Raw genomic sequence first — 25,123 nt, 5'->3', positions numbered from 1 at the left:
AAGGATGTTGCTAAGGAAAAACTCATTCTTGTTCCTAGCTCACTCTGCCTGATGACCCCTGTCTAAAGAAAACCAGTAACCTTTTTTGCTTTTAGATGAGGTGGCTTTCACCACAAATCTGATTAATATGTATATACATTAATTTCTTTATTTATCAACTGAATTAATATTTATTGACTCCACTTATGAAAAATTGAAGAGATTTGTTCACAGATCCATCCACACTGTGTTGCAGTATTAGTTAATTTTTCTGTTGATTATTTCTTCAACCTCAATAATTGTTTAAAACCTTTATTTCCAGTTCCATCCACTTTGGCTATATCTTGTGATTTCTACTATGTAAAAGAAATCAGCATGTGAACTCTGTTTTGTCTCTCCTCCACCCAAGCCTTCCACTCTGACAGTTGTACTATTACTTTTACATTACCAAGAGTTATAATATTTACATATGTTCTGTAACCATAATTAAGTCTTTTATGCTTTATCTAAAAGTAAATCTTATAGTTTAATCCAACCAACAACATTCACATTATGATTAGAAATAAATTCGAATTTGAGCTAATATTGGGTCCATAAAACAAGAAAGGACTGCTAATAAGTAAAAATGAAAGAGTTATAGGAAATGAAAAGTGTGATTGCCAAAATACAAAATATAACTTTAAAGTCTAGAAACTAGTGCCAGAAAATAAGGAAGTGCTTAAATAAATCAGGATGGGGCGTGTCAAAGAGACAAGGAGCCAACTCAAATAGCCAAACCTGGGACAACTTGAGCAACAAAATAAATAGTGTAGTACTGGAGTATAACCCAAAGTGTAAAATAAATATACATGAGTCCATGCTGATCTAAACAAATTATTAAATAAATAAATACGTGGGGAGAAGGGACAAATCTTTCTTACAGAAGAATACCAAATAACATGCAGCTACTCTCCCCTTCAGATGCAGCTTAATTTTCCCTCCCTCTGAAGTGTGTGATGGACTTAGTAACTCAATTCCAAAGAATAGGGTATGAAAGGGAAAAAATAGTAACTTTACAGTGGACAAATCTGAGAAATACTGCTCTAATCTAGCGAGCAAGGGTATAATCACCAGCTGATATCATGTGATGAGGGCACACTTCCCCGTTGTGCCATTTTCCCCCAAAGCGCCTCATCCCACTCCAGTCATGAGATAAAAACCCAAATTGAGGGATGTTCTACTTGACAGCACTCTTCAAAACTGTCAAAGTACCTTTTTAAAAAGGATAAAAACAAGGAAAGAAAGAGAAACTATCACAGAGGAGAGTGAGAGGATATGATGACTAAATATAATATAATATACTGGACTAGGTCCTGGGAAAACTGTTGACATTTGAATAAAATCTTTAGCTTCAGTAATAATAATATATGACTGTTCATTTCTTAGTTTGATGTACTATGGTTCTATAAGATGCTAGCATTAGAAAAAACTGGATGAAGAGTATAAGGGTCTCTGTATCTTTGCAACTTCTTTATAAATCTAAAATTATTCTAAACTAAAAAATTTACTTAAAAATACATAGAAACAAGTCATGGAATTCTCTACAAATATAGAGACCAAAAGTATTTTTTATATGAGGAGTAAAAATCGAATTATAAAGGATCAATTCAAGAGGCTTGATATCTGTGTAACGAAAATTTCTGGGAGAAAAGGAAAAATAGAAGCAAGCAAATAATGAGAGAACTAATAAAAGAAAATTTCCTCAGAGCAACCAAAAAAAGTTCAGACTAAAGTACCCACTGAATGCCAAGCAGAACAAAAAACATGCATACCAGGGTCCCATGAGGTTTCAGAAAGCCTAACAGCTTCTGGAAGTTGAAAACAAATACACAGATTATCTGTAAGAGAATAAAGATTAAAAATTAGTTATCAGGCTTCTCAGAAGCTAGAAGGTAGGAAACGACGGCTGGAAAAGTTCTGAGGGAAAATGTTTTTGAATGGCCAAACTAGAAGCAAAATAGACATGTGAGAATAAATAAAATTTACCTCCTATACACTCTTGCTAAAAAAAAAATTACTTCAGCTTGTGCCCTAGGAAAACAAAAAAGGAAGATATAATGTAGTGCTTTGATTCTCAAAGTATAGTTCCAGGAGCAGCATCTGGCAAAATGCTGGACATGCAATTCTCAGGCTCCCCACCTAACCAACTGAATCAGTAACTCTGGTGTGCAGAGTCAGGGGGTCTGTGTTTTAACAAGTTTGAGAACCACTGGAAGCATGGATGGTGCTCTCAAATTCCCTTCATCAATCCAGAACACCCATTGCCCAGCCACTGTGAGTTACTGCACAAAATACCCACCTGTGTCAAGGAGAGACAAGCTCCAGAGTCTCTGTGGGACCAGACTGAAGTTAGTCTCCAGCCAGGAGTACTTCCTTGCTAAGCTTTCTTCCCCTGTTCTTTTCTAGTGACAATATTCAAGAGAGTGGGCTCACTTTCACCAGAATCCTTGTCTCAGGCTCTGCTTCTGATCTAAGACGTATAGTATCCAAGAAACAATAGAACTAACCTAGAAACACATTAAAAACACAGCACAGGGTTATAGCTGTTTGCCTGGAAGTCTTTGATTTAAATAAGAACAGGAAAACATAGGCTCTGATAACAGAATCTTAAAAACATCTTTGAGAATTAAGTGAATTCCAATCAATAGTGTAGTTAAGAAGCTGGAAGCTCTAAGCATATGGTAAAGAAGGCACATGTTTCCTCTGTCAGAAAGAAATAGGAAAAGTGCTAATAAGCTCCAGGAAAAAAAAAAACACAAAACTGTACCAGAAAATAGTGATTCAAATATGAAGTAAACAAAAATGTGACATGATTTTAAGCAATTGATGGTATGTAAGGAAATGGAGGTATTTGATCATAACATTTGAAATATTCATTTTTTTGGCCTTATTTTACTTTTATTATGGAAAAATTCAAACACATGCAGATGTAGAAAGAATAGCAAAATCAATCCAATGCACCCATCGCTCAGCTTCAGCAGTTATACAGACCTGCTCAATCTCAAATATCTCATCAGTTTCAAATTTCCCTAAATGCCTCATATATGTTTCCTTTTTTATAGCTGGTTTGTTTGAATGTGGATCCAACTAAATCCACAGCATTTAGTTGCTAAGTATCCTAAATCTCTCCCAGGCTCCTCCACTTGGGACAGCAACAATTTAGAGACTTAAAATGACATTTCCTTCTCTACTGATTTTAGTCTTAAAATCTGCAGGGTTGTTTAGTTCCGGCTTTAAGGCCAGCTCCTTTGTCTCACTCACTATCATCTCCTGAAATAACCATTTGATAGTCTTTAAGTTCAGGCTGCTTTCAGTTCTCTTAAATCTTCAGCTTCTGTAGAGTGAAAAGAATCTCCAGCTTCTATAGGTTTTAAAGGATCTTTTTTGCAGGATCCAGTCCACTTAGAAATTTGGGGTCCCTCATTCCAGCATGAACACTGAGGCAGGTGTCCAGCTAGACATCTTCTGGACTTTTCCATTTTTCGAAGTTTAAGAGCTCCCCTGGTTACACATGCTGTGGATCTTTGAATGCATCTGGGATTAAAGAGATCCAAATAACACTCTAATTTATATCTGGACTTCTCAGACAATCCAGAACGTTTAGGTTAGGGGCCAAAACATGTTTGGAGCTGCCGCTGCAAAAGCCCCTGGGGAATGGTCTGCAGCCATGGACCCCGGGTTTTTTTTATAGAGCCCATCTGACCAGGAAGATGAAGGACGTGGCCTGACCTGGGGCACACAGGCTGCCATCGTGGAATCTGCTGCCTCGGGCTCTGCACTGGGTCATAGGTTCTGGACTTTACCCCTTCCCTCCTCTTTATCAGGCGGCTGGTTATAGGAGGGGCTGGAAGGATGGGCGGGGCTGGAACACAAGATGAGGGAGCTTTGATCTTAGCTGCCCAAGACCTCCCAGCTACTAAATGGTCTGTCCAGGGTTTGAACCCCATCAATCTGGCTCCATATTTTACCACCTTCTCCTTCCTCCTCACGCTTATGTAAACTGGGAGCCAATAGGAGAAATCCTAATGTGACCTGAGGCCAAAAGGGTTCCTGGGAGCTGTCTCCCTGTGAATGATGATTTTCACCATATTCTCATCACCCATTTTCATTGTCAGCACAGAGCCAGGCACAAAATAACACCCACTCCATGAACGAATTTCATTTTTGAAAATGATCCCACTCTATCCACCACCTAATCATTCTTCAAGTATTCAGTGATTTTGTAAGTTACTAGAAAAGAGAAAACTGTAGTCAGGAATGGGAATTTGGAAGTAAAATGATACATTCAGCTTAGTAGATGTATTTCTTAAATGTTTCCCTGGGTAAAGTCAGAGAAATAGGGGGAGAGACCAATCAGCGTTAGCCCAGCACCCCTGTACCTACTGAGGGAAAGGCTTTCACTTTCTGCAGGGTGTGTGGCACCGGCAGGGACTTCGGGCTGTGTTCAAGGATCTCAGGAGGGCCAATGCCCTGAAACTGGGAAGGGGCAGCCTTTGGAATGGTTGTCAGGAGCCTGTGTTCAGGCTTCTTGGAGTGGGTTCGTTCCTTCATTCAGCATGTACTTATCGAGTGTCTACTATGTGCCAAGCCTTGTTTGAAGCACTAGGGATACATCAATGAATAAAAGCTTAAACATTCCAGCCCTCTCATGGAGCTTACTTTCTGTTCAGGGGAGGGGGAAAAATAATAAGATAACTGTAAATGTGTATTTACTCCCTTGAGCCAGCAATCTCACTTCTGGGACTTTAGCCTAGAGCTGTATCTGCATAGTAAAATGATGTAGGCACAAAGCTATTCATTGTAGTATGTGGGTAAAATTATAACATTCCCAGAGTATCTTGCCTGGCTTTAGTGCATTTGCATACCCTGAAGGGTGGAGAGAATCATCAATGGGTAATTACCTGCGCAACTGAGGGGGGGTCTGAACCTGAGAGTTTAAAGGGAGGGGCTTGCTTGCTTGCTTGCTTGCTTCTTCAGGAGCAGAGGAGAGAGTCGGCCCTGGACTGCAGTTTGTAAGCAATAAACAGGTTTTAAACTTTATTTCTCCTTTTGACTGATTTCAGTTTTTAGAGGTATTTTGCCCCGGGATTTCCTCTCCCCGGACTGACACAGTACCATTTGTAATAGCAGAAGACTTTGTCTCTTGAGCCATGGTTGCTGCTAAATCTCGTGCAGTGCATAGGACAGGCCTCCACAACCGAGAATCATCCCGACCAAAATGTTGACAGTGCAAAGGTTGAGAAGCTCTCTCTGTGGGTTCCCAGGACACAGAGAACTTATCGCTCCACCTCCACCCCTTATTCCTTGCCCACCTGCCTTCCTTCCCTAGGGACATGAAAGGATGTGGAGAGAGACTCACAGACCCGTCACAGACGTTAACCGATGTTATGAAGTCAGCAGAAAAGGTAGAATACAAGACTATGTGCCTTCTCAGTATGGGACAAGGGTAAGCTATGCATAAAAAAATCCAATGGAAGAAAAAAGACTAAAATATCAACGTGACCACATTAGGCAAGAGAAATGTTTTTCCCCTTTCATTTTCTTTTTTCCTTTCCTGCATATTCGCTGACAACCAGGTTTGTGAAATATTTAAAAAATTTTAACTTTCAATAATGTAAGTAATGCATGAGGACATTCTCCTTGTATTAAAAAAAAAAAAAGGAAACAGTGAAACCAGTTCAGTCTCCTTTGAGCAGCAGTCTGCCCCCAGCCCCCAGCTGTGGCGTCAGGGCTGATGCTCAGCTGTGGTAGGGACCGAGGTCTGCAGTTGGCCTTGAACTGACACAGGGAAAGAAAAAAAGAGGATCTCTTGGTCATAAATCAAGCACATTTTACTCAATCCCACCAAGTTGTTTTAAAGTTAACTGTACCATTTTAGTCTGCCACCAACAAGGTATGACAGGACCAAACTGAGCCAACATTTGACACCAGACTTGAAAATTCTGGTCAATCTGATGGGTGGAAAATATTATTTCATTGTTTTGATTTGCATCTCTTTTATTACAGCTGAGATTTTTTCCAGCTTTATTGAGATATAATTGGGATATAACATTGTATAAATTTAAGGTGTACTACATAACAATTTGATACACAGACACATTGGGAAGTGATCACCACAATAAGGTTTGTTGACACCTCCATCACCTCACATGATGATTACCTATTTTTGTGTGTGGCACAGTGAGAACTCAAGATCTACTCTCAGCAGCCTGTAAGTATACAATACGGTATTGTTAACTATAGTCAACATGCTGTCATTAAATTCCCCAGAAATTTTTCATTTTGCAACTGGAAGTTTGTACCATTTGACCACCTTCACCCATTTTTCCCACCCCTCAGCCTCTGGCAACTTCCAGTCTATTCTCTGTTCCTATGACTTTGGGTTTTTTATTTGTTTTTTAGATTCCACATATAAGTGAATCTATGGTATTTGTCTTTTTACGCCCGACTTATTTCACTTGGCATAATACCCTCAAGGTTCATTCATCTTGTCACAAATGGCATCATTTCCTTCTTTTCTATGGCTGAATAATATTCCATTGTGTATATTCTTTATCCATTCACCTATCAACAGACATTTAGGTTGCTTCTGTGTTTTGGCTGTTGTGAATAATGCTACAATGAACATGGGGGTACATATATCTTGTCAAAATAGTGTTTTCGTTTTCTTTGGATACATTCCTGGAAATGGAACTGCTAGATCATATGGTAATTCTATTTTTAAGTTTTTGAGGAACCTCCATACTATTTTCCATAGTGGCTGTACCAATTTACATTCCCACCAACAGTGCACATGTCTTAGCTACACTCTCACCAACACTTGTTGTTTTGTGTCTTTTTTATAATAGCCATTCTAAGAGGTGTGAGGTGATGTCTCATTGCAGTTTTGATTTGCATTTCTCTGCTGATTAGTGATGTTGTGCATCTTGTCATATATCTGCTGGCCATTTGTGTATCGTCTCTGGGAAAAATATTATGGCTGAGATTAAATGTCTCCAGGTGTTCATTTCTATTTTTAAATTAGTTAGAATTTAATCAACATACACAAGTATCCTACAATATGACAGATGAGGAAACACTGCAGGCTTTAGGCTCTCTGCCCAAGGCCAGCACAGCTGGGATCCACAACCAGCTTGCTGAGGCCTGAGCCTGCTGGTACCTCTCTGAGGACCTACCTCTCTCCCTGGGCAAGTGCACCCAGAATCAAGCTGTTGTTGTCTTCCAATCATTACGTTCTTTTGAAGTGAGGCCACTTAAACTCTCAAACCTCTTCAGGCCTGAACAACTCTGATCTCAGGCCACAGGGGAGCAGAGGGGACAGTGGGAGTGGAAGTTTCCTAATCTGGGGCAAAACATGATGAGTTGCTGATTAGAAAGGACCAAATAGGAGGCCTGGGAGGTGAGTAGGGAGACAGAAGTGCCCAGAGGCAAATATTTTACAGGAGGGGGTCTCTGTGTGTATGGGGGGGGCGGAAGACGGGGGAGTGGGGGAAATGTGGCCATAGACATAAGGCTGTAGGCAGGTCCAAGAGGGGCTCTTGTCCTTACTTTCTCCTTGGGACACTACTGGAATCCTTGCAAGGCCTTTATCCTGCAGGAAGAGCTTACTTCATGGAAATTCAGCATCTGTAGTCACAAGCAGCTATGGAACCCTTGAAATGAGGCTAGTCCAAACTGAGAAGTGCCTTAAATAGAAAATACACATTGGATTTCAGAGACCTAAAAAAAAGAAAGAGTAAGATATCTCAATAATTTTTATATTCATTATATGTTGAAATTATAACATTCTTGATATATGGGGAGTACACGCCACAGCTCCTCTCCACACCTTGTAAACACCTATTAATATGGAGATGGACTAAGGCCCAGCGGCAAGAGATTCTGGAAATATTGCAATTTTACCCACAGGGAGTAAATGTCAATACTACTAAAATTAACATCACCTGCTGTTCCCTTTTTTCTAAGTAACTACTAGAAAACTTGAAATTACATATGGGGCTCACTGTGGATTTCCACTGGACAGCACTGGTCCATAACGTTTGTCCAGGCATTGACCTCCCTTCCCTTGAGGAGAAGCTGTGGCTTGGTGGGGAGGACAGGGCAGTCAGAGGTGCCCTCCCACCAAGCTTTTTAATTTGGGACACTGGAGAAAGCTGGCGTCCCGTGACCGGTCTGCATCCACTGTGCTCTGCCGCCCTCTAGCGGCTTCTCTTCCAAGCTGTCCGACTCTCCAGTGACATCCCATCTCTGGTGGGACTGGACTGGATTTGGTATCCTGAAACACTTTGTTTAAACCATTTATCCCACTCACTTACTATCCAATGTTAGTTAGTCCAAAGTTGCTTTTATAGAAAAGATTTAAGAAATGTTCTTGTCCCTGGTTACTATCTCTTTAACAGGTCTCAACACAAGATGCCTCAAATGTATCTTCACTTCTCCAACTGTGACTTTTGGCTGGTGGAAAACTATCAGTAATGCCTGGAAAGTGATATTGCATAACCCCTTAAATTCCTGAATGTTAGTAAGTAATTTTATTTAGGAGGTTAGATTTTTGGTTTTAGAAGTCAGTTCCTTTTGTTGGTAAAATGGGTTAATAGCATGGTAAATAGGTTAAATTGCATCATGAGAATTGTGGGGCCTTAAATATAAAAGTCCTTAGCACAGTGCCTGGTACATAAGCTTGCAATAGAAGTAGCTATTAGTATATGAAATCACTTGTCTACATAAGCAGCAATCTTTTAAGAGCATTCGTGTCTCTGCATGCTAGGTCCCTGGTTCAGATACTTCCTGAAGAGAAAACAAGGGGTAATGGAAAGGGGCTAAATTTCAGTGGGTCACTAAGCGGGAAAACACCCAGCTGGTTTGGGACCTTCCTGGAAAATCACCCAACTCAGCCAAACCTGAGTCAACTTAGCCAACTAGGGCAAGGAGAGTGGATGGAGAAGAGCTCCTGGGTCCATTCCACAGGAAATTCTGGATTTTCCAGGGTGCATGAAGACATGGCTAGGGTTGTGCCAAATAGAAATAGAAGTTCAAAGTGAAAATGAAGTAATATATAATATACAACTGTTCCAGAAAAACCTGTTTGTATATTTTTTAAGTGGATGATTGTGGATATCAAATTACTATGGCATTTATATTCCTATGGATACATTAAAAAAATGACTGCTCTGAAGTGTTGACATTACAATAATGCTAGAAATTATAGTCTTTGCAAGTTTTTAAAAATGTACAGTGAAAAGTTCTACCTATTTATCAAGTTCTACATAACTTAGAATGTATGAAGGGAAACTGCATCCTTCAAATTATTGTAGGAGGAATGTGAGCACCAAAGTTTGAAGGCCAGGGCCTAAGCTATATACCCAGACATGGAACTGCTGGGGTTTGAGGACCCACAAGCAACATTCCTCAAGGATACCAGCTTGCCAACGCAGCCTTGATAATCTACATTCCCTCCAGCAGGGGAAGTGACTTCCTTTGCTTAGAATCCTCCCCAACTTGCTTGATGACTATGTGGAGGTCTGCAACATGCATGAAGCAGCTGCGTCCCTTGTTTTGTCTCTGGGGAAGCGCAAGGCTGAGCAGGAGTCACTGGGAGCCAGAACCCCAGGCCTGAACTCCCCAGAAAATGTGAGCCCACAGGTGAGCATTGCCTATGGAATCAGGGCCTGGAGAAGTAGATCAGAGAGTTCTGATTGCTTCTCTCTACAAAAGCCCGAAGCACTCATCACTAGGAAAGAGCCCTGTCTGCTTGCCCTGTCATACCCCAGGCCTAGCTCCTGCCCTTGGGCAGCACCAGCTCTTGTCCTTCCCCCTTGTCTCCGAGCTAACCAGCCACCTGTTCACACAACCTTGTTCCGGGCAGCAAACTGGGCAACGGGTAGCACTGGCTTGTTACCATCTTCTTCTTGTCCTCTGGTCACCTCAGCGGAGTCACATTAAATTTGGTTACGTGTGGGTTTCACTAGTCAAAACCTGGGAAGCCAGCCTCCTGGCTCTTGTTTGTGGAGCATGCTCATCTGCCCAGTGAGGTGCTGTCCCTCATTCTCAGCCTCTTCAATGGGGTTGCCAAAGATGTCCACATGGCTAGTAGACAAGATGAAGGGGTAAGGAGAGCCCGCTGGGGAGACGCTCGCTTTCTGGAGAAGGGGTTGACCAGGCGCCGTAGTTGCCTATTGTGGCCTCCAGAGGGCGAAGTATGCAGCGCTTTGGGAGAGCAGGTTTAAGAAAGGTGGAATTTCCACGTGCTAAAATCAAACTGGGCAAACTCTCTGGGTACTTGGTGTTCCCTGTCCTGGGGCTGGTCTTGGTAACACCCTTTCAGGAAGGGTCCAGCTGGTCTTTCTTACCTGCCTGCGTCTCCCACTCCCCTCCTTTGCCTTTTTCTCTCCACTGGCAGGGACTTAATGCTTCAGCAGTCTGATTGACTCAGTTATTTCCGCTGCTTTCCTTTAAGGGAGGTTTCTCTGTCATGTATATTATAGCAGCATAGTCCTTTTATCTGAAGTCAAATTGTGCCTGGTGTGTGTGAGAATGAAAGGCCTTCTGCAAAGAGCAGAAGGTGAGCCCACGGGTCAGTGTTGGGTAGACAAAAGCCTGTTCTGGGGTTCCTCATCTCAGTGAGGATTGTCACCAAGCATCAATCGCCAGAGTCAGAAAACAGGGCATCGTTTTCAATTCCCTTCTCAACCTCAGCTCATCACCAATACGCATCAGGTCCACAGCCTATCCATCTTGTTCACCCACTTCTTTTCATCTTCCCTGGTCCTTCTGCTTAGCTACCCCAAGAACTCTGTTAATTCCATGCTTATAGGACAGCTATTCCCATCAGAGTTTTTTTAATGCTGAGGAAAAGCTCAGATGGCTTCTGGGACCAGACAATAAATGAATGATGCTTTCAGGCACTGTGGAAAGGTGCACAGGAAAGCCCCTTTCCATCTAACAGGGAAGGAGGGTGCTGCCCTGAGGAAATGTGGGCCTGGTATGTGGCTAGATCTTTCTACATTTTTAAGAAAAGCCCAAAATAGTTTTAGAGAAAGATTTTCCTGATTTTCATATGTAGACAAACTATTCGAATTTAAAATAAAAGTTTTTCACAAGGAGAGCATTTTTTTCTTCTTTTTTTATTGTATCTATATGAGATGATAGATGTTAGCTGAACCTATTCATTTGATATTCAATGGTAATCATTTCACAGTATATGTAAATCAAACCATGCTGTGTGCCTTAAATTTATACAGTAATGTATGTCAATTATTCCGAAATAAAACTGTTGTTGAAGTGTTTAGGAGGGAAGTGTACTGATGTCTGCAACTTACTTTGATGCATCGAAAGATGCATTGTTCTGTAGAGGAATGGATAGATATGTAATAAAGCAAATATAGCAGAAATGTTCATTGTAGCACTTAGGTGATGCATATATGGGTGTGCACAGTTCTTTCGATTTTTCTGTACATTTGAAATTTTTCAAAATAAAATGTGAGGGGAAATGTTTTTAATGGTAAAAGGATTGTGAGCCCATGAGTCACTACTTCAGGTCCTCTGTTAAAAGTTATAACGTACTTTATGAAAGTGAGGAGGAGGTAAATGAGTTAATACGAAGAGCATATAACAATCCTTGGAATATTTAATAAATATTTTACATTATTATCATTTGGAACGGAGGAAATGGACAGAGATTGGAAGAGCTAAGCATCTAAATGCATTTCATTGAGGGCTTTCAGCCAATTTTCATCACAGTGTAGAGTGTAGGTTTCCAGGGTTCCGTGTGGTTATTGTGGGAGCTTATACGTGTAATTTCCATTTTTGCGCCTTACGTTGCTTATTTTTAAACTAATAGGAATTGGACTTTAAAGCTCCCTGCAGTTCCGCAGTTGTGATCAACACGCTCCCTTTCCTGTTTCTGCCTATAGGTGTCTCCATTATTCTCCTCGTTTCCTTAGTGCCTGTCTAAAGACTACATTTCCCATGAAAACCAACAGGCGTAGACGTCGCGCAGTTCTTCGTCGCTGCTCCGCGCCCTTTATACTCACTTCCGCTAGCGAGCCACTTCCTTTCTTTACGGCGGCGCGCGGTGACAACATGGCGGTGCAAATATCCAAGAAAAGGAAGGTGAGACCCTGCTGCCCGGGTCCAGGGAACCGTGGCGCCTCGCGGGTCAGGGTTCTCTGGAGGTGCCGCCGCGAGATCGCAGGTCCGTGCCCTGCTCTGGGAAGTGGCTTGGGACGCGTGGCATGCCCTTGGGCCGCGGATGGCGGTGGATTGAATGCGGGGGCCCGAGCCGGGCGAGCGCAGTGTGGCGGGGAAAGGAAGAGACAGAAAACTGCCGGTTCCGGGTGGAGAGTGGAGACGGCCACCGGTGCCCTCCTGCCCCGGAGATGGCGCTTATGAGCATTTCTCGGTCAAGAAAATTAGTAGACGTGTGGTGGTTTGAGGGCATGAGCCTTTCCCCTGAGATCTTAGTCATGGCTTTGGCCTTCGGAAAGGAAGGCGACAGTGTATTCCTGCGTTCTTAATAGTTGTGTCTGGGTGCAGCCTTTTGACCCCAAAGACTTAAGTTGGAAAGACTACTGAACAATTTCTTGCCCCATTTTCGGTCTAAGGAAAAATTACGGGCCAATGGAGGGAGGGAACGTGGGGAAGAACGCTTCCTCGAATTTAACTTCGGGCCTTCCCATGGGAGAGAACTGTGTAAAGCCCAGTTGTTTTAGAACCGCGTGACGGGCCATTTTGTTTACACATAATGAAATTAAGTGCACAGCTTTTGTGTGTGTAAGCTGCAGGTACATTAAGGCAAGACAAATGGTTGAGATTCTTCTAAAGCTCCAGGTTGTGTGTACAAGTAAAGCTCCTTAACATAAGTCACTTCCTGTTCTTTTCCGTAGTTAACAGTGATAGTGTCTCAGCTGTGCTGAATGAATGAGTACTGTGTGCTGTTCAGAGCAGTTTTTTTGTTTAGGGTGGATACATACAAAGGATAGTCTTAAAAACCCTTCAGTGAAGAGAAGATGACGAGTCTGACTGGAGGTGTTATCTTTGTCCAGGTGGCCCCTGCTCTGTACTGCGTTCTGTGGCACAGTTACAAGGGCCTTTGGGTCAAAGTAACTTCCAAAAGATGACTTAGAGGCATTTGTCTGAGAAGGGTTGCTACGTGCCTGTTGGAATACAGATAGTAGAACCATGATGGGTCATTCATTGGAGGTGTTGAATTTTGATGAGGTTTACGTTGGCTGAAAGACTAGGCAAGAAAAGGTGAGCATGTACCCATGTCCTAATTTTTAATTTCACTTTTTGGTTAGTTTGTCGCCGATGGCATCTTTAAAGCTGAGCTGAACGAGTTTCTCACTCGGGAGCTGGCTGAAGATGGCTACTCTGGGGTTGAGGTCCGAGTTACGCCAACTAGGACAGAAATAATCATCCTGGCCACCAGGTGAGAACTCATTTTCCTGGCCATCACCTATAATTATTGTATATGCTAAGATGGTTTATTCTGTAAACTTAAGGGAACAACCAGTACATTTGGCCTTAGGGAATGTAACCTTTTTTAAACTGCATTTTTAAATCTAAGTCTAGTTCTTGTCATCCAAAACTTATATTTGCTTATGTCACATGCATGAGACTTTACTACCACAACATACACAAGATTTAAAGTTACAGCAGGAATTTTGTGACCTGTGAATGGTCACTTCTTATTTATCCCCAGGACACAGAATGTTCTTGGTGAGAAGGGCCGGCGGATCCGTGAATTAACAGCTGTGGTTCAGAAAAGGTTTGGTTTCCCTGAGGGCAGTGTAGAGGTGAGTGAGTGTGGCTAATGCCAGATATTACCACTGACCTGGAAATGGCGCTTGAGAACGGTACTTCTAAAAACCCTTGCCATCACCCAGTAGTCTGTTAATTCATGATCAGTGAGCTTTACAAATGGACTGCTATTTTGCTGAAGTTCTCTTAATTACAGGTGCACGTAGTATTACTGCAGGCCTACCCTGGTTGTTTCTGATGATTAAGGGCTTATACATTCAATAGGAATATCATTACAGTACATAGGGATTGGCCTGTGCCATTGGTCTCAGGTTGAGAGGACAATGAGGAATGGTTCAGCCTACGCCACTGTGCAAGGTGTGGGTGGAAGTACTTGAGGTATACAACAGTGACCTCTAAAGTGATATGTGCTTAAATGATGAAATACATGGTTTTTATTGAAAACAGTGGTATTGAAGATAGCAGGTTTACACATGTGTTTTGTTTCCTTCTTAAAGCTTTATGCTGAAAAGGTGGCCACAAGAGGTCTGTGTGCTATTGCCCAGGCAGAGTCTCTGCGTTACAAGCTCCTAGGAGGCCTTGCTGTGCGGAGGTGAGCATCCTGAGACTTGCAGTGGCTGTACGTTTTTTTTGTGTATCAGGAGTAAGTGCTGTAATGGAGAACTGTTCACATTCCTTTAAGAACAGGACAAAAATAAAACTTCAGGGAGGGGAGGTTGGGATTCCTGTTGAAGTACTGAGATCTATTAAGTGTGGGGACTCTAAAGAGATAAGGCATCGTTCTCATAGGAGAGAGCTTAAAATCTGGTCACTTAGCTCTTTAAGTCTGCATATAGTAAGGTGAGGAGTGTTGGACAGGATAATAGAGGACATGAGGTGGTTAGGTTGGCCCTGGAGCTGGGCCTCCGGCTCAGATGTCAGTAGGCAGTGCTTTGTGTAGTTAGACTATTAGTGAATTAATTGGAGTGCCTCGCCTGGGTGTTGGAAATTTAGGCACTACTTAATGCAGAGCTCTGGGAAGTGATTCAACAGAGGAAGGACTTCAAAGCTGTGCCACGGGAAGGTTGACCTAGTGAGGATGGGTGATAGGAAAGGCTGCCCCCCTGCCCCCAGTTTGAGTGCCAGCTATACCACTTAGAATGGTAGTTCTCAAAAGTTTGGTCCTTGGGCTGGCATCACTGCTCTCTGAAGACTGGGTTAGAAATAGAAATTCTCAGTCTCCACCCCAGACCCACTGAAACAAAGTGGGGATGTAGCCCAGAAATCTGTCCAGTTGAGTTTTGTATACACTGGGGTTTGACTTGGAAGCTCTGAGACCTGAGTAACGTGCTGAACTTCTCTGACCCTTGGATCTCCTATTGCTAAAGGGGATCATTATACCACCTCTCCTTTTTGTGAGGACTAAGTGAGATAATGTGAAAGAGTCTGGAGCATAGTGGTAGGTATGTCTGCTTCACTCCCTGTTTAAAGTGGTGGCTAGCTCTCTAGTTAGTATTGCCCAGGGTGTATAACTAATACATGATCAGGAGACATGGTATTTTAAGGTTGTCAATTAAGAGAGGCCTAGACATGGTTTTTTTTCCAGCACTCTAGTCAAGGCAGCTAGGGGCCTATATGAGCAGCTGGGGTTCCCAGTGAGCATGAGTTTTAGAGTATGAGGACTATTGCAGTAAATCATGAAGGAGCCACTTGGTGACTGGGGTATTCTAGTATCTTGCTGATTGTGAAATCCTAACTTTACAAAGATGGGCTGGACAGGAAAAGCCTGCTCCAGAAGTGGGGTTGGGGTCAGCTTTGGTAACCATGAGTTTGAGAGTGTCTCTCAGTTTCGGTTGCACTTTAGAGTCACCTGGGAGGTGTGTTTGAATAACTGTGCTTGAGCGTTACCACCCCCATCACTTAATTGTCAGTTTAATTAGCCTGGGGTAGAGGGTAGGCTCCATGGGCTTTTGGTTTTTTGATCTTGAGTTGACTATAATGTGCAGCCAGGATTGGAAAGTATTTGGTTATAAAGAACCTGGCCTGCATTCTCTGAGGAATTAGCCTAAGATTGGGTGTGATGGGACAGGAAGAGAATTGCCAGGCTCTGCTCAGATTTCTTCTCTTTTAAAGGAACATCAAAAATTGTCGTGCAAACTAATAAGCTTTGCTCTTTTTAATAACATGGGAGGTGGGGGTGTGAATAATCCTTTCTTTGGTGATTACTCAGATATCTGTCTTTTGCTCTCTCAAAGGGCCTGCTATGGTGTGCTGCGGTTCATCATGGAGAGTGGGGCCAAAGGCTGTGAGGTTGTGGTGTCTGGGAAACTCCGAGGACAGAGGGCTAAATCCATGAAGTTTGTGGATGGCCTGATGATCCACAGTGGCGATCCTGTTAACTATTATGTTGATACTGCTGTGCGCCATGTGCTGCTCAGGCAGGGTGAGTAGCTTGGGGATAAGAGCCTTAGCGAGCAGCTGTGGTTTTCCATGCACACCTCCCTGTTTTGGGAATTCATCTTGGGAGTGGTGGGCCATGTTTGTAGTCCTTGGGTTTATTGGTGAGCTGTGTTGAACTGTAAGAAGCAAATTGCTGGGATAGTTAGATCTGGGAGTTGGTTTTGTCTCTGTCCTTGCCGCCTGTGTACCCTTCTGTGATGACACGATGACGAGTCAGAAAGGTCACATCCTGCTCTTGGTCCTTGTCAGTGCCATGTTCTGTGGTGCTATTCATGGGTTCCTTTTGCAAAGGTGTCCAGTTAATTGATTGATTAGAGGCATTTGTCTGAGAAGGGACCCAGACCCCAGTGCAGGGGTGGTGGCTTGAGTAACCTGCTGTTCTGTTCCTTTTCACTGTCCTATTGCGGGGCCAATGAAACCATCTAAGGCCTAACTATGGCATCCTCTAGGTGTACTGGGCATCAAAGTGAAGATCATGCTCCCCTGGGACCCAAGTGGTAAGATTGGCCCTAAGAAGCCCCTGCCTGACCATGTGAGCATTGTAGAGCCCAAAGATGAGATACTGCCTACCACCCCCATCTCAGAACAGAAGGGTGGGAAGCCAGAGCCACCTGCCATGCCGCAACCTGTACCCACAGCATAACAAGGTATGTGTGTAGGGGCCTCTTGGAGCAGAGTGGGACCCTATTCCTTTGTCTCCCTACTAATACTTGGATGTGCCACACTGTGGTAAGCACTTGGTGAATAAAAAATTGGATTATACTTGATGTACATGGAAGAGCACAGGTTGGAGCGAGGGGCCCATTTAACCAGGGGTTCTGTTGGGAGGGGTTTTTGCTTTTGGTCTCTTGAGAAGCTCTGACGTTTCTCACTAGGTTTGAGATAGTTTTCCTTTATTGTGCTCTCTTACTTGCTCAAAATGTTTGAGGTACTCTTAGTAGAACCTATCTGTTCTTTGAGAGCCCCCTTAATACCAAGTCTTTCCTATGCCCAGCATCTCTGGTGTCTGCTAGCTTGTTCCTAGATGTTCTTTGTGTATTCCTCATGCAGACCCTAAGTGGGAATGTATACCCTTTTGGTAAATGAAAGAACCTGATTCTTGGGTGAAGATTCTGTTCTTAACTGTTGTGCTTTGTTTGGTTTCAGGGTCTCCTTTGCAGCTGGATCTGGAGTCTGGATATTGTTCTATAAGGACCTTTAATAAAACTTTTTAAAGACACATGGCCTGTTTAGACTGTACATCCAGTATTCAGACTGAGAGTCATACTGCCCAAAGGGAGTAGTACTTGATTGGTTCTTAGGGCTGCCTGGCTTACAGTGCTTCTGTGCTTTCCCTGAAATCCCGATGGTTTCAATGTGCTTGTGTGGCAAGGGCCAGAATAGGGGGACCCAAGCAGAGCTAACCAGAGGAATATCCTGTGGGGGAGTGAATTTGGTGATAGGGAAGGTTGATAGCAGTAGGACAGCACCTTGATTTATTTACCTGCAGTTCAGGGTTACAGGGTTAGAAGAGGGTTATGTGTAAGATGATTTTCTTCTCCTGATGTGTATTGCACATAGAAAATAAATGCAGTATCTGTTATATTTTGGGACAGTCTGTGCTCTAGGTATTGTGCTTTTAATACATTCTCATCAAATGCTCAACTTCAAAGTATAGAGGAAATTTGCTTGTGAAGAGTCTGAAACTCAAGTCAGTTTGCCTAAGCAGTTTAGAGTAATGATTAGAATCTGCTTTTCTGTGTTCTGTCCTCTCAGCCATTATACTCTAAAAGAGCATGAGCTTGTTTAAGTTGTCTACAGTTTTATGTCATATTTTGAAGTGTTTGGTGCTGATGTCTGTAAGAAATTAGGTGCTCTTAGTTTATGTGAAACTGCGAGGAATAGGCTGGCATTAAAATCCTATGAGACTTAATGTAGTGACTTGAGTTGTTTGGGGAAAACAGACAAGTATGTCGTTTTACCCTCCCCCCACTTTTAAAAGAGCCTTTGATGTTTATACTGATTTTGTCTAGTTAGTAATTTAATTATCTCTTTGTTTTTTCTGTTGATGGAATTGAGACCACATCTCATTAGTAGAGATACTGCCCTCTAGAAGTCTGACCACTGACAACCAGTATGTTAATGACCATTCACTGTGTTCCAAGGGGTGGGTTTGTATATTTTTATTATTTTATGGTTGGGAACTACAACTTGAATACAAAAACATTCTTCATTTCCACCAGGCTTCCCCTCACCTCAGGATACTGGCTGGGATTGTTCTGGGACAGGCTGAGTGAGGTTGGTGGCTAGTTGTTGGGCCTTAGAAACAATGCACATGGCCTAGAGTAAGATCAAGTGCCTTTGAGTAAATGATACTGTGCCCACCCCCAGATCTTAATACAATGTAGGCAGCTATTGTGCCATTGCATGTCATGTTAACTGGGTGAATTCATAAGGTCTTATTTATTCCTTGTGGGTAAAACCTGGCATTTTGCAATTTTACTAAAAAAGTGTTCAAATTGAACTTAACTCTTTATTCCTGTATGTATTTATAGACTTGTCTAGTTCAATTGTAAGGCGATTACTTGAAGAGAAACTAGTTCATCTGCTTTGAGCAGATGATGGGTGCTGCTCAAATAGAATAGTGGGTGCTGGGTGCTGGAAACAAGTTGACAGTTCTGCTTATCTAGGATATTAACATTTAGTGCCAGTGTAGCCACTCACAGGTCTTTGTATGTTGGATTAGGTGATCCTTTAGACTGCTTTGCTAATGAGTTCTGTAAGTCACGGTCCCCTTAAAACGAAGTTAGTCTGGGATTCAGAAGTGCTACCTTCCCACCAGGGGTGCTATAGCAGGAAATGTGCATCGCATTGAAGTAGCAGCGTGGAGAGGGAAAGATTAACTCAGTGAAGTGTAACGTGCAAAATGTGCAGTTTATTAGTACATTGCTATACCACTTAAATCGCCAATGTGAACCCCCTTGTATAACCATTACTAAGGTCAGGAAAGAGGGAGAGGGTTTAGGCTTTTTTTAAGTCTTCAGAAAAACCACGAGATGTAGCTGAGGTTGGCACTCAATATCCATAGCCCATCAAAAATGCAAGGTATCCTAGAGGATGTCGTCACCACGACCTCCAGATTCACCCAGTGAATTTATCAGCTGTGCCTTTTTTAGCACATCCTGGTGTCTGACCCAGCTGCAGAAGGTGAGAAGATACTGGCCCCTTTTGCTTACACAGTGGAGGTGTGACTAGACTTGCATAATGCACTTCTCCCTGTAACAGGCAAGGTGTTGATGCTGGGCAGCCAATACCATGTTGTGAAATTGCTCTTGGGACCTACTGGTGGAAATATAGCTTTTGGCAGTATGGAAGCAGGTGGTGTAACCTTCCGTGAAATTAACCACCAAACGGTTACCTTAAGACTGAATTGGAGGTAAGTTCTGGTTAGGATTCCTCTTTGAAATCTAACTGGATTTTCCATTCTAAACTGTAAGCGTCCATGTCTTGCCAATGGGTTTCAGCCCCGGGCAAGTTCACTATGGATTCAGTGTGATCAAAGAAATTGGCAGAAAAACGTTCTTTAGGGTGAAAGGGTTTATTACCCGGCTCGTTCTCCTGGTAGTAGTTCGAGCACAAGCGTCTGCTTCCACCCAGAGCACTGGGCCGAGCTCTCTATAGTACAATAATAGCTTATTGCCTACAGGTGTGGAAGCGGTAGCCTAGCAACAGGCCAGTTACATCATCAGGTGGTTTAAGTTCAGTGAGGATCCTGGCCGTAGGACACAGGAGCCATCCTTTCTGCCTTTACTGGGAAGTGTGCAGAGCTGGGCAGGTATCACTAACCCCATTTTACAGGTTTTACAATGCCATATTCAATCTAATGATTGTTTCTGAGCTTTCATCTTGCTGTGTATGAAGGCAGCTATTGTGTTTCAGCAGGGCTTGCCAACATAAGAGCATAAAAGCATTTAAGTATCACTGAGAATATTTTCAATCTCAAAAGAGTTTTTCTTACTATTTTCCTCAGAGATAGGAGATTTTGTCTGAAAATTTTCCCCTATTTGTTATTCAAGCTACATTTATAATTTTATAAGCAGCATGACCATGGTGAGATAGTTATATGCCCTGAGCCTGCTGTGAACGTCCATTTAATCTTGCCAACATCCCTGTAATGGGTAGATAACATTACTAACTTCATTTTACAGCAGTTTCAATTAACCCATGCAATACCTCTTAGGGGAAGGTGATTCTTCTTAGGTTTTAGAAAAGATGAGAGTATTTCAAGAGCCCCACTTAGGATTTGAGAACAAATAGCATGAAACTCTAGATTGGGAACAACTTACCTGATCTCAAGCCCTTAGTTTTCAAATTAAGGTGGAACCTCAGTGGTTCTGAAATTCAAATGAAACCATACCTCTGCTATTCAGTCTAGTGTTAATGCTGACAGTTCAGTGGGCCGCGTGCAGCTGGGCCTTTGTGTACTGAGCAGGAGGCTGTGGTGGGTTCATCCATGCTCTGTGCAGGCCATCCACTGCCCCCACGACTGGCCTGTGCCTGGCAGTGCTTGTGTGGTAAGGCAGGAGATAGACCCCTGGAATCCTACATTTCCTAGAGAGAGGGCAGGGCTTCCCTACCCTTTAACTACTAAGAGTATGTCTGCTTTTTAGAGGGAAGAGAATGTGAGCATAGAGGAGCAGTTGGGCCACTTTGCCGTTGGGAGTGGGGGCCAGAGGAGATGCATCTTGAGCGCACTCGTTTTGCCCTCGGTATACCAGGGAAAGTAGGCCTTGCTGTTCAACATCTGGGACTATGAGTCACCCTTCATATTTTAAGTCACTTTATAAATAAGTTAAAGAAGTAAGAATAAAGGGATAGTAAAAAACAATTATAAATTTTAAGACATTTAAAATACTAAAGTTTTAGCAAGTATATAACAGCACAGCTCTCTGTGCTAAAAACCATTAACTTGTACTCTTCAAATGGGTGAATTCTGTAATGAATTGTATTTCAATAAAGTATGTATGAAAATATGTGTATACATACATGTTAATTAAAACAGCAATGTCGTATTTTCCTTGTCTTGAAGGTAAGTACACCCAAAATGAGCACTGTCCCTTGAAAGCAAGGAAATGCTCATCAGCTGCCCTATGTGAAGCTGGCACACATTCATCTTGCAACTACTGAGTCCAAATTTCAGGTATATCTCTAATAGGCTCTGTCATAGTACTTCTGGGGTTTTCTTGGTTTTGTTTTGTTCTGCACTTGTATTATCAACATGTAGTAGGCTAAAAAAATTCAGATGGCTTGTTACTTTGTTAAAGAGAGGAGAGCTATATGCTTTATAATTTTAAACATTTTTGGTTGTGGATTTATAAAGGTGAATTCAAATGACTAAGCCAGTGAATTTTTTAAATTTCTACAGCTATTTTCCTCCACCTTTGTACATAGTTGCTTTCAGCATGTCTCTACTTAAGAACTGTAACAAACTACCAAGTAAATTTTGGAACATAGGCATCATAGGAGATAAACACTGTCACCACCTTTTAGCCAAACTTGATGGTCCAGGTTTTTGAGGAAGAGTACGTGATAAAATCCTTTCTATTGAATGACTTAACTGAATAATGACTTAAAATACCTTATTTCTGTTTTTAGAAAATTAATGTTCACACACCAATTCTTGAGTTTGAGAAAACTGATCTAGGAAAGATTTTGCTTATGTGACCAATTTCCCTATTGTCCTTAGAGATGAATGCTGCTGTGTTTGCAGGCATTTTCAGTTTGTCAAATAAGAGTAAAATGTCCTCTCAATTCTCTTCTGTCATGGGTGGGAAATGAAAAATGAATTCTCAACCTATGTCTCTAGACTTAACTTCTTGAAAGGATAACATACTGATGGTTTATTTCATTACTGTATCTTCTAGGCAGTGCCATCATTCTTCCATTTTCTTAGTCATCTTAAGTCTTTGTCATAGTTGGGATTATTTGAGCAATATGAAATAGCAGTTTTTCAAGATACAGGAAAAATAGGCATATTTTATAATAAGTCATTCCAGTGGTTCTGCAAGACAATTTTATTCTGTGTTTTAAAAAAATTTTTCATAGTCCTTTGGAATCCCACTAAGGAAGAGTGACAGTCATAAAATACCAATCCTTAACAAACAACTGCTCAAAAAAGAAACCCAAAAACTAAATTTGGGTCCAGTGGCTTCTTGTGGTATACCAAGCATTAAGTGTGCAAGGGGTCATGCTTCGGAATTGTGTCTGGCTTCCTACTGGAAGGTAACAGTCCTTCTCATGCAGTAGGCAATCCAGGGGGGCCAAGAGCCATGGAGTAGGAGCCAGGCAGGCCTTCTATATATAGCCTCAGTCTAACAAACAGACCTAGGGAATTAGGACACATGGGATGTCACCTTTTGCTTGTGTTGCTATGAGCCTTGATCACCAGGGTTATGAGCCATGTCACTCCTCAAACACCTAAGGGCAGGAATGGTATCCCATCAGGCTGGGAATTCCTGTAGTGGAAATGTACAGTAGTCCACACTCATCTATGGCTTCAGTTACCATGGTCAGCGGCAGTCTGAAAGCAGGTGATCTTCCTTCTGACACATTGTCAGAAGATCCATAGTAGCCTAGCAGTGTCTTATTCCTGCATCATTCACCTCAGATCATCTAAGGTTTTTTATCTTTTCACATCACAAGAAGGGTGAGTGCAATAGGATATTCTGAGGGGGAGATCACATTCATGTAACTTATTTATCACTAGTTGATAATGTCTTCCTATGCCTAGTTTATAAATTAAACTTTATCATAGATATGTATGTATAGAAAAAAACAAAGTTTGGTACTATTTGTGGTTTCAGGTAGACCCAAGTGGGGGTCTTGGAGCATAACCCCAGGGAGTAAGAGGGACTACTTTATCTCCTATTCATAAACAACAGCTGTGCAACACAACCCTGTTTTCTCAGATTAGCAGAGCCTGGATGAGGCCACATGGAGAGAGCAGGCTTTGGAGATAGCTGGACCCAGTTTGGAATCCTAGCTCTGCCACCACTCACCAGTAAGCCCAGACTTAGTAAGCAAGTCACTTCACAACATGTCTCTTTCCTCATTCTGAAGGTGGGAGGGGTGGTATTACAAGGTAGAAATCCTGGATGTTTTGATTTAGTGTGTTCAGTGCAATGCCTTGTTTCAGGCACAGGGGAATACGGATGAAGCTGACACCTTTCCTGCTTCAAGAGGCATTCTATGGGTGTGTCAAGGAGACGAGAGACAGCACACAAAGAGGCCTGGCCACATGGCCAGGTGACAGAAGAGGGGCAGATAAAGGGCCGGAGGAGAGCACAGTCAGCTTTGGGCTGGGGGTATTGGGCTGCTAATGGAGACAGCATGGAAAGGGCATCAGCAATAGCACGGGAGAGTACTGGGGGCTATGTTGGCACACATGAAGTGCTCAGCCCAAGTGAGGTGCCCATGTCTTTGGGGAGAAATACCTTTAACACTGGGGATTTTGCCTGGGTAGGCAAGCAGTATGGCACAGCCTTTGCTTTGTCCTTTGTTATCCATGGCATGGGTAGGCAGGCTCTGAGGGACTGGGCCTTCACCCACTCCCCTCCCCTTTGCCATTATCAGCTGGGTCCAGATGGTCACAGGCTTCCTAATTTGGGATAATCAGAGCAGGAGCTCAGCTGGGGCCTAATCCTTTGTGTTGGGCTATAACAGGTCAGCCCCAGCTAGAGACACCCTGCCGACAGGGCCCTGGGGCTTTGGAAGATGAGATGGGTATGGGGCTGACCCTGTGTTGGAGGAGATGGGAGGAGCAGATAGATGATAGCTGTTCAAAAGGCAATCTGAGTGTGATGGCAAAGCCCAGATGGGGCCTGGCTGGCTCTTCTTTATATAAAGTGGGCTTCAGAAACAGGCACAGAACCCCTGGGCCTCTACCTCACAGAATCTCCCTGTGGCATATTTTGTTCCCTGTCTCCCTGAACTCATCCCTATCAGTTTTATGTTGCCCCAGAGCTCCAGACCAAGCCAAGTGCTTATAATGGCTTCAGGGACTTGTGCCCCCTGTTGACACTGGGGATCTCAGGATCCAGGTGCAGAGCCTGGCTGGCTGGGCCCAGACCTCTAGCACCCATCACCCTGGGCCCACAGTTTGACCCCAAGGTTGCTTGGGTTTCCACAGCTATGTTTGTTCTGTTTTGTTTCAGTGTCTTTGATGAGTTGGGGAACTATACTTTGGCTCTGGCTTCTAACTGTGAACCTGGTTTGGAATCCTGTTTCTAAGGCCTTTATCCCAGAGTCTGAACTACAGTTTCTGCCTTCCTCATGGTCTTAGAACAATTCTATATCTGATTCTTGAACATGTTTGCTTAGTGTCTTGCCAATGGGTTTCAGCCCCGGGCAAGTACACTATGGATTCAGTGTGACCAAAGTAATGATAGTAGAACATTCTTGGGGTGAAAGGGTTATACCCAGCTTTATTTCCACGGTCAGTCACTAGAACCCCATTCACTCAGAGTCTCTGCATGCAGTAAGCTGGTCTCTTGTCTTCTGGGCCTGTTGGCCCGCACAGCCATCCTCTGACTGTCCTCGGCACTGCCACCACTTCAGCTTCTGCTCTGCTCTCCTGCAGCCTTGCAGCTGTGCCACCGTGTTACCCAGAGCATTGGGTGGAGCTCTTTATATAAAGTCAATAGCAATGTATTGCCCCACACATGTAGTGAGCTAGCCAACGAGGGCCAGGTTAGAATCCTGGTCACAGGAACTTTAATTTTATCCACGCTTACTTACAAGCCTATGCCTCTGTCTTTTTAGTTGTCTGGCTGTTAATTTTTATCTAGTTTTGCTAAGTGTTTGAATTGGAGAGGGTGGTTGTTTAGAAAGAACCATCTTGACCAGAAGTGCCTCATACATTCTGAAA

At 42.9% G+C, this 25,123-nt stretch overlaps 1 protein-coding gene and 2 non-coding genes across 5 annotated transcripts; all 3 read left to right on the top strand.

Annotated features, from left to right (window-relative positions):
* Positions 1-11,969: 11,969 nt before the first annotated feature.
* RPS3 (ribosomal protein S3) lies at positions 11,970-17,437 on the top strand. 3 transcript variants are annotated; one of them, XM_017642392.3, is made up of 7 exons: positions 11,970-12,129; positions 13,317-13,447; positions 13,721-13,814; positions 14,277-14,371; positions 16,014-16,201; positions 16,668-16,865; positions 17,365-17,437. In XM_017642392.3, the coding sequence occupies exons 1-6, from the start codon at positions 11,986-11,988 to the stop codon at positions 16,859-16,861; spliced, it is 846 nt and encodes a 281-aa protein (XP_017497881.2). In that variant the 5' UTR covers positions 11,970-11,985; the 3' UTR covers positions 16,862-16,865; positions 17,365-17,437. The 3 variants fall into 3 exon arrangements, with proteins under 3 accessions (XP_017497881.2, XP_036882172.1, XP_073072109.1); XM_037026277.2 differs by lacking the exon at positions 13,721-13,814; XM_073216008.1 differs by lacking the exons at positions 13,317-13,447; positions 13,721-13,814 and having other exon boundaries at positions 12,085-12,129.
* LOC118973890 (small nucleolar RNA SNORD15) lies at positions 13,010-13,160 on the top strand. Its single transcript, XR_005063412.1, has one exon. It is a non-coding gene; the product is annotated as a small nucleolar RNA SNORD15 (small nucleolar RNA).
* Positions 16,408-16,552, top strand: LOC118973889 (small nucleolar RNA SNORD15). Its single transcript, XR_005063411.1, has one exon. It is a non-coding gene; the product is annotated as a small nucleolar RNA SNORD15 (small nucleolar RNA).
* Positions 17,438-25,123: the final 7,686 nt, after the last annotated feature.

The sequence above is a fragment of the Manis javanica genome, chromosome 11 (genome assembly GCF_040802235.1).
Source record: "Manis javanica isolate MJ-LG chromosome 11, MJ_LKY, whole genome shotgun sequence".
NCBI lineage: Eukaryota > Metazoa > Chordata > Mammalia > Pholidota > Manidae > Manis > Manis javanica.
This window is presented reverse-complemented; position numbering and strand designations above follow the sequence as displayed.

Bases quoted from the DNA above. Each gene is read 5' to 3' on its own strand.
- RPS3 (XM_017642392.3), top strand. From the start codon at position 11,986: ATGAAAACCAACAGGCGTAGACGTCGCGCAGTTCTTCGTCGCTGCTCC. The intron at 12,130-13,316 runs GTGAGACCCTGC...CTTTTTGGTTAG, and splicing joins AAATATCCAAGAAAAGGAAG to TTTGTCGCCGATGGCATCTT. The intron at 13,448-13,720 runs GTGAGAACTCAT...ATTTATCCCCAG, and splicing joins ATAATCATCCTGGCCACCAG to GACACAGAATGTTCTTGGTG.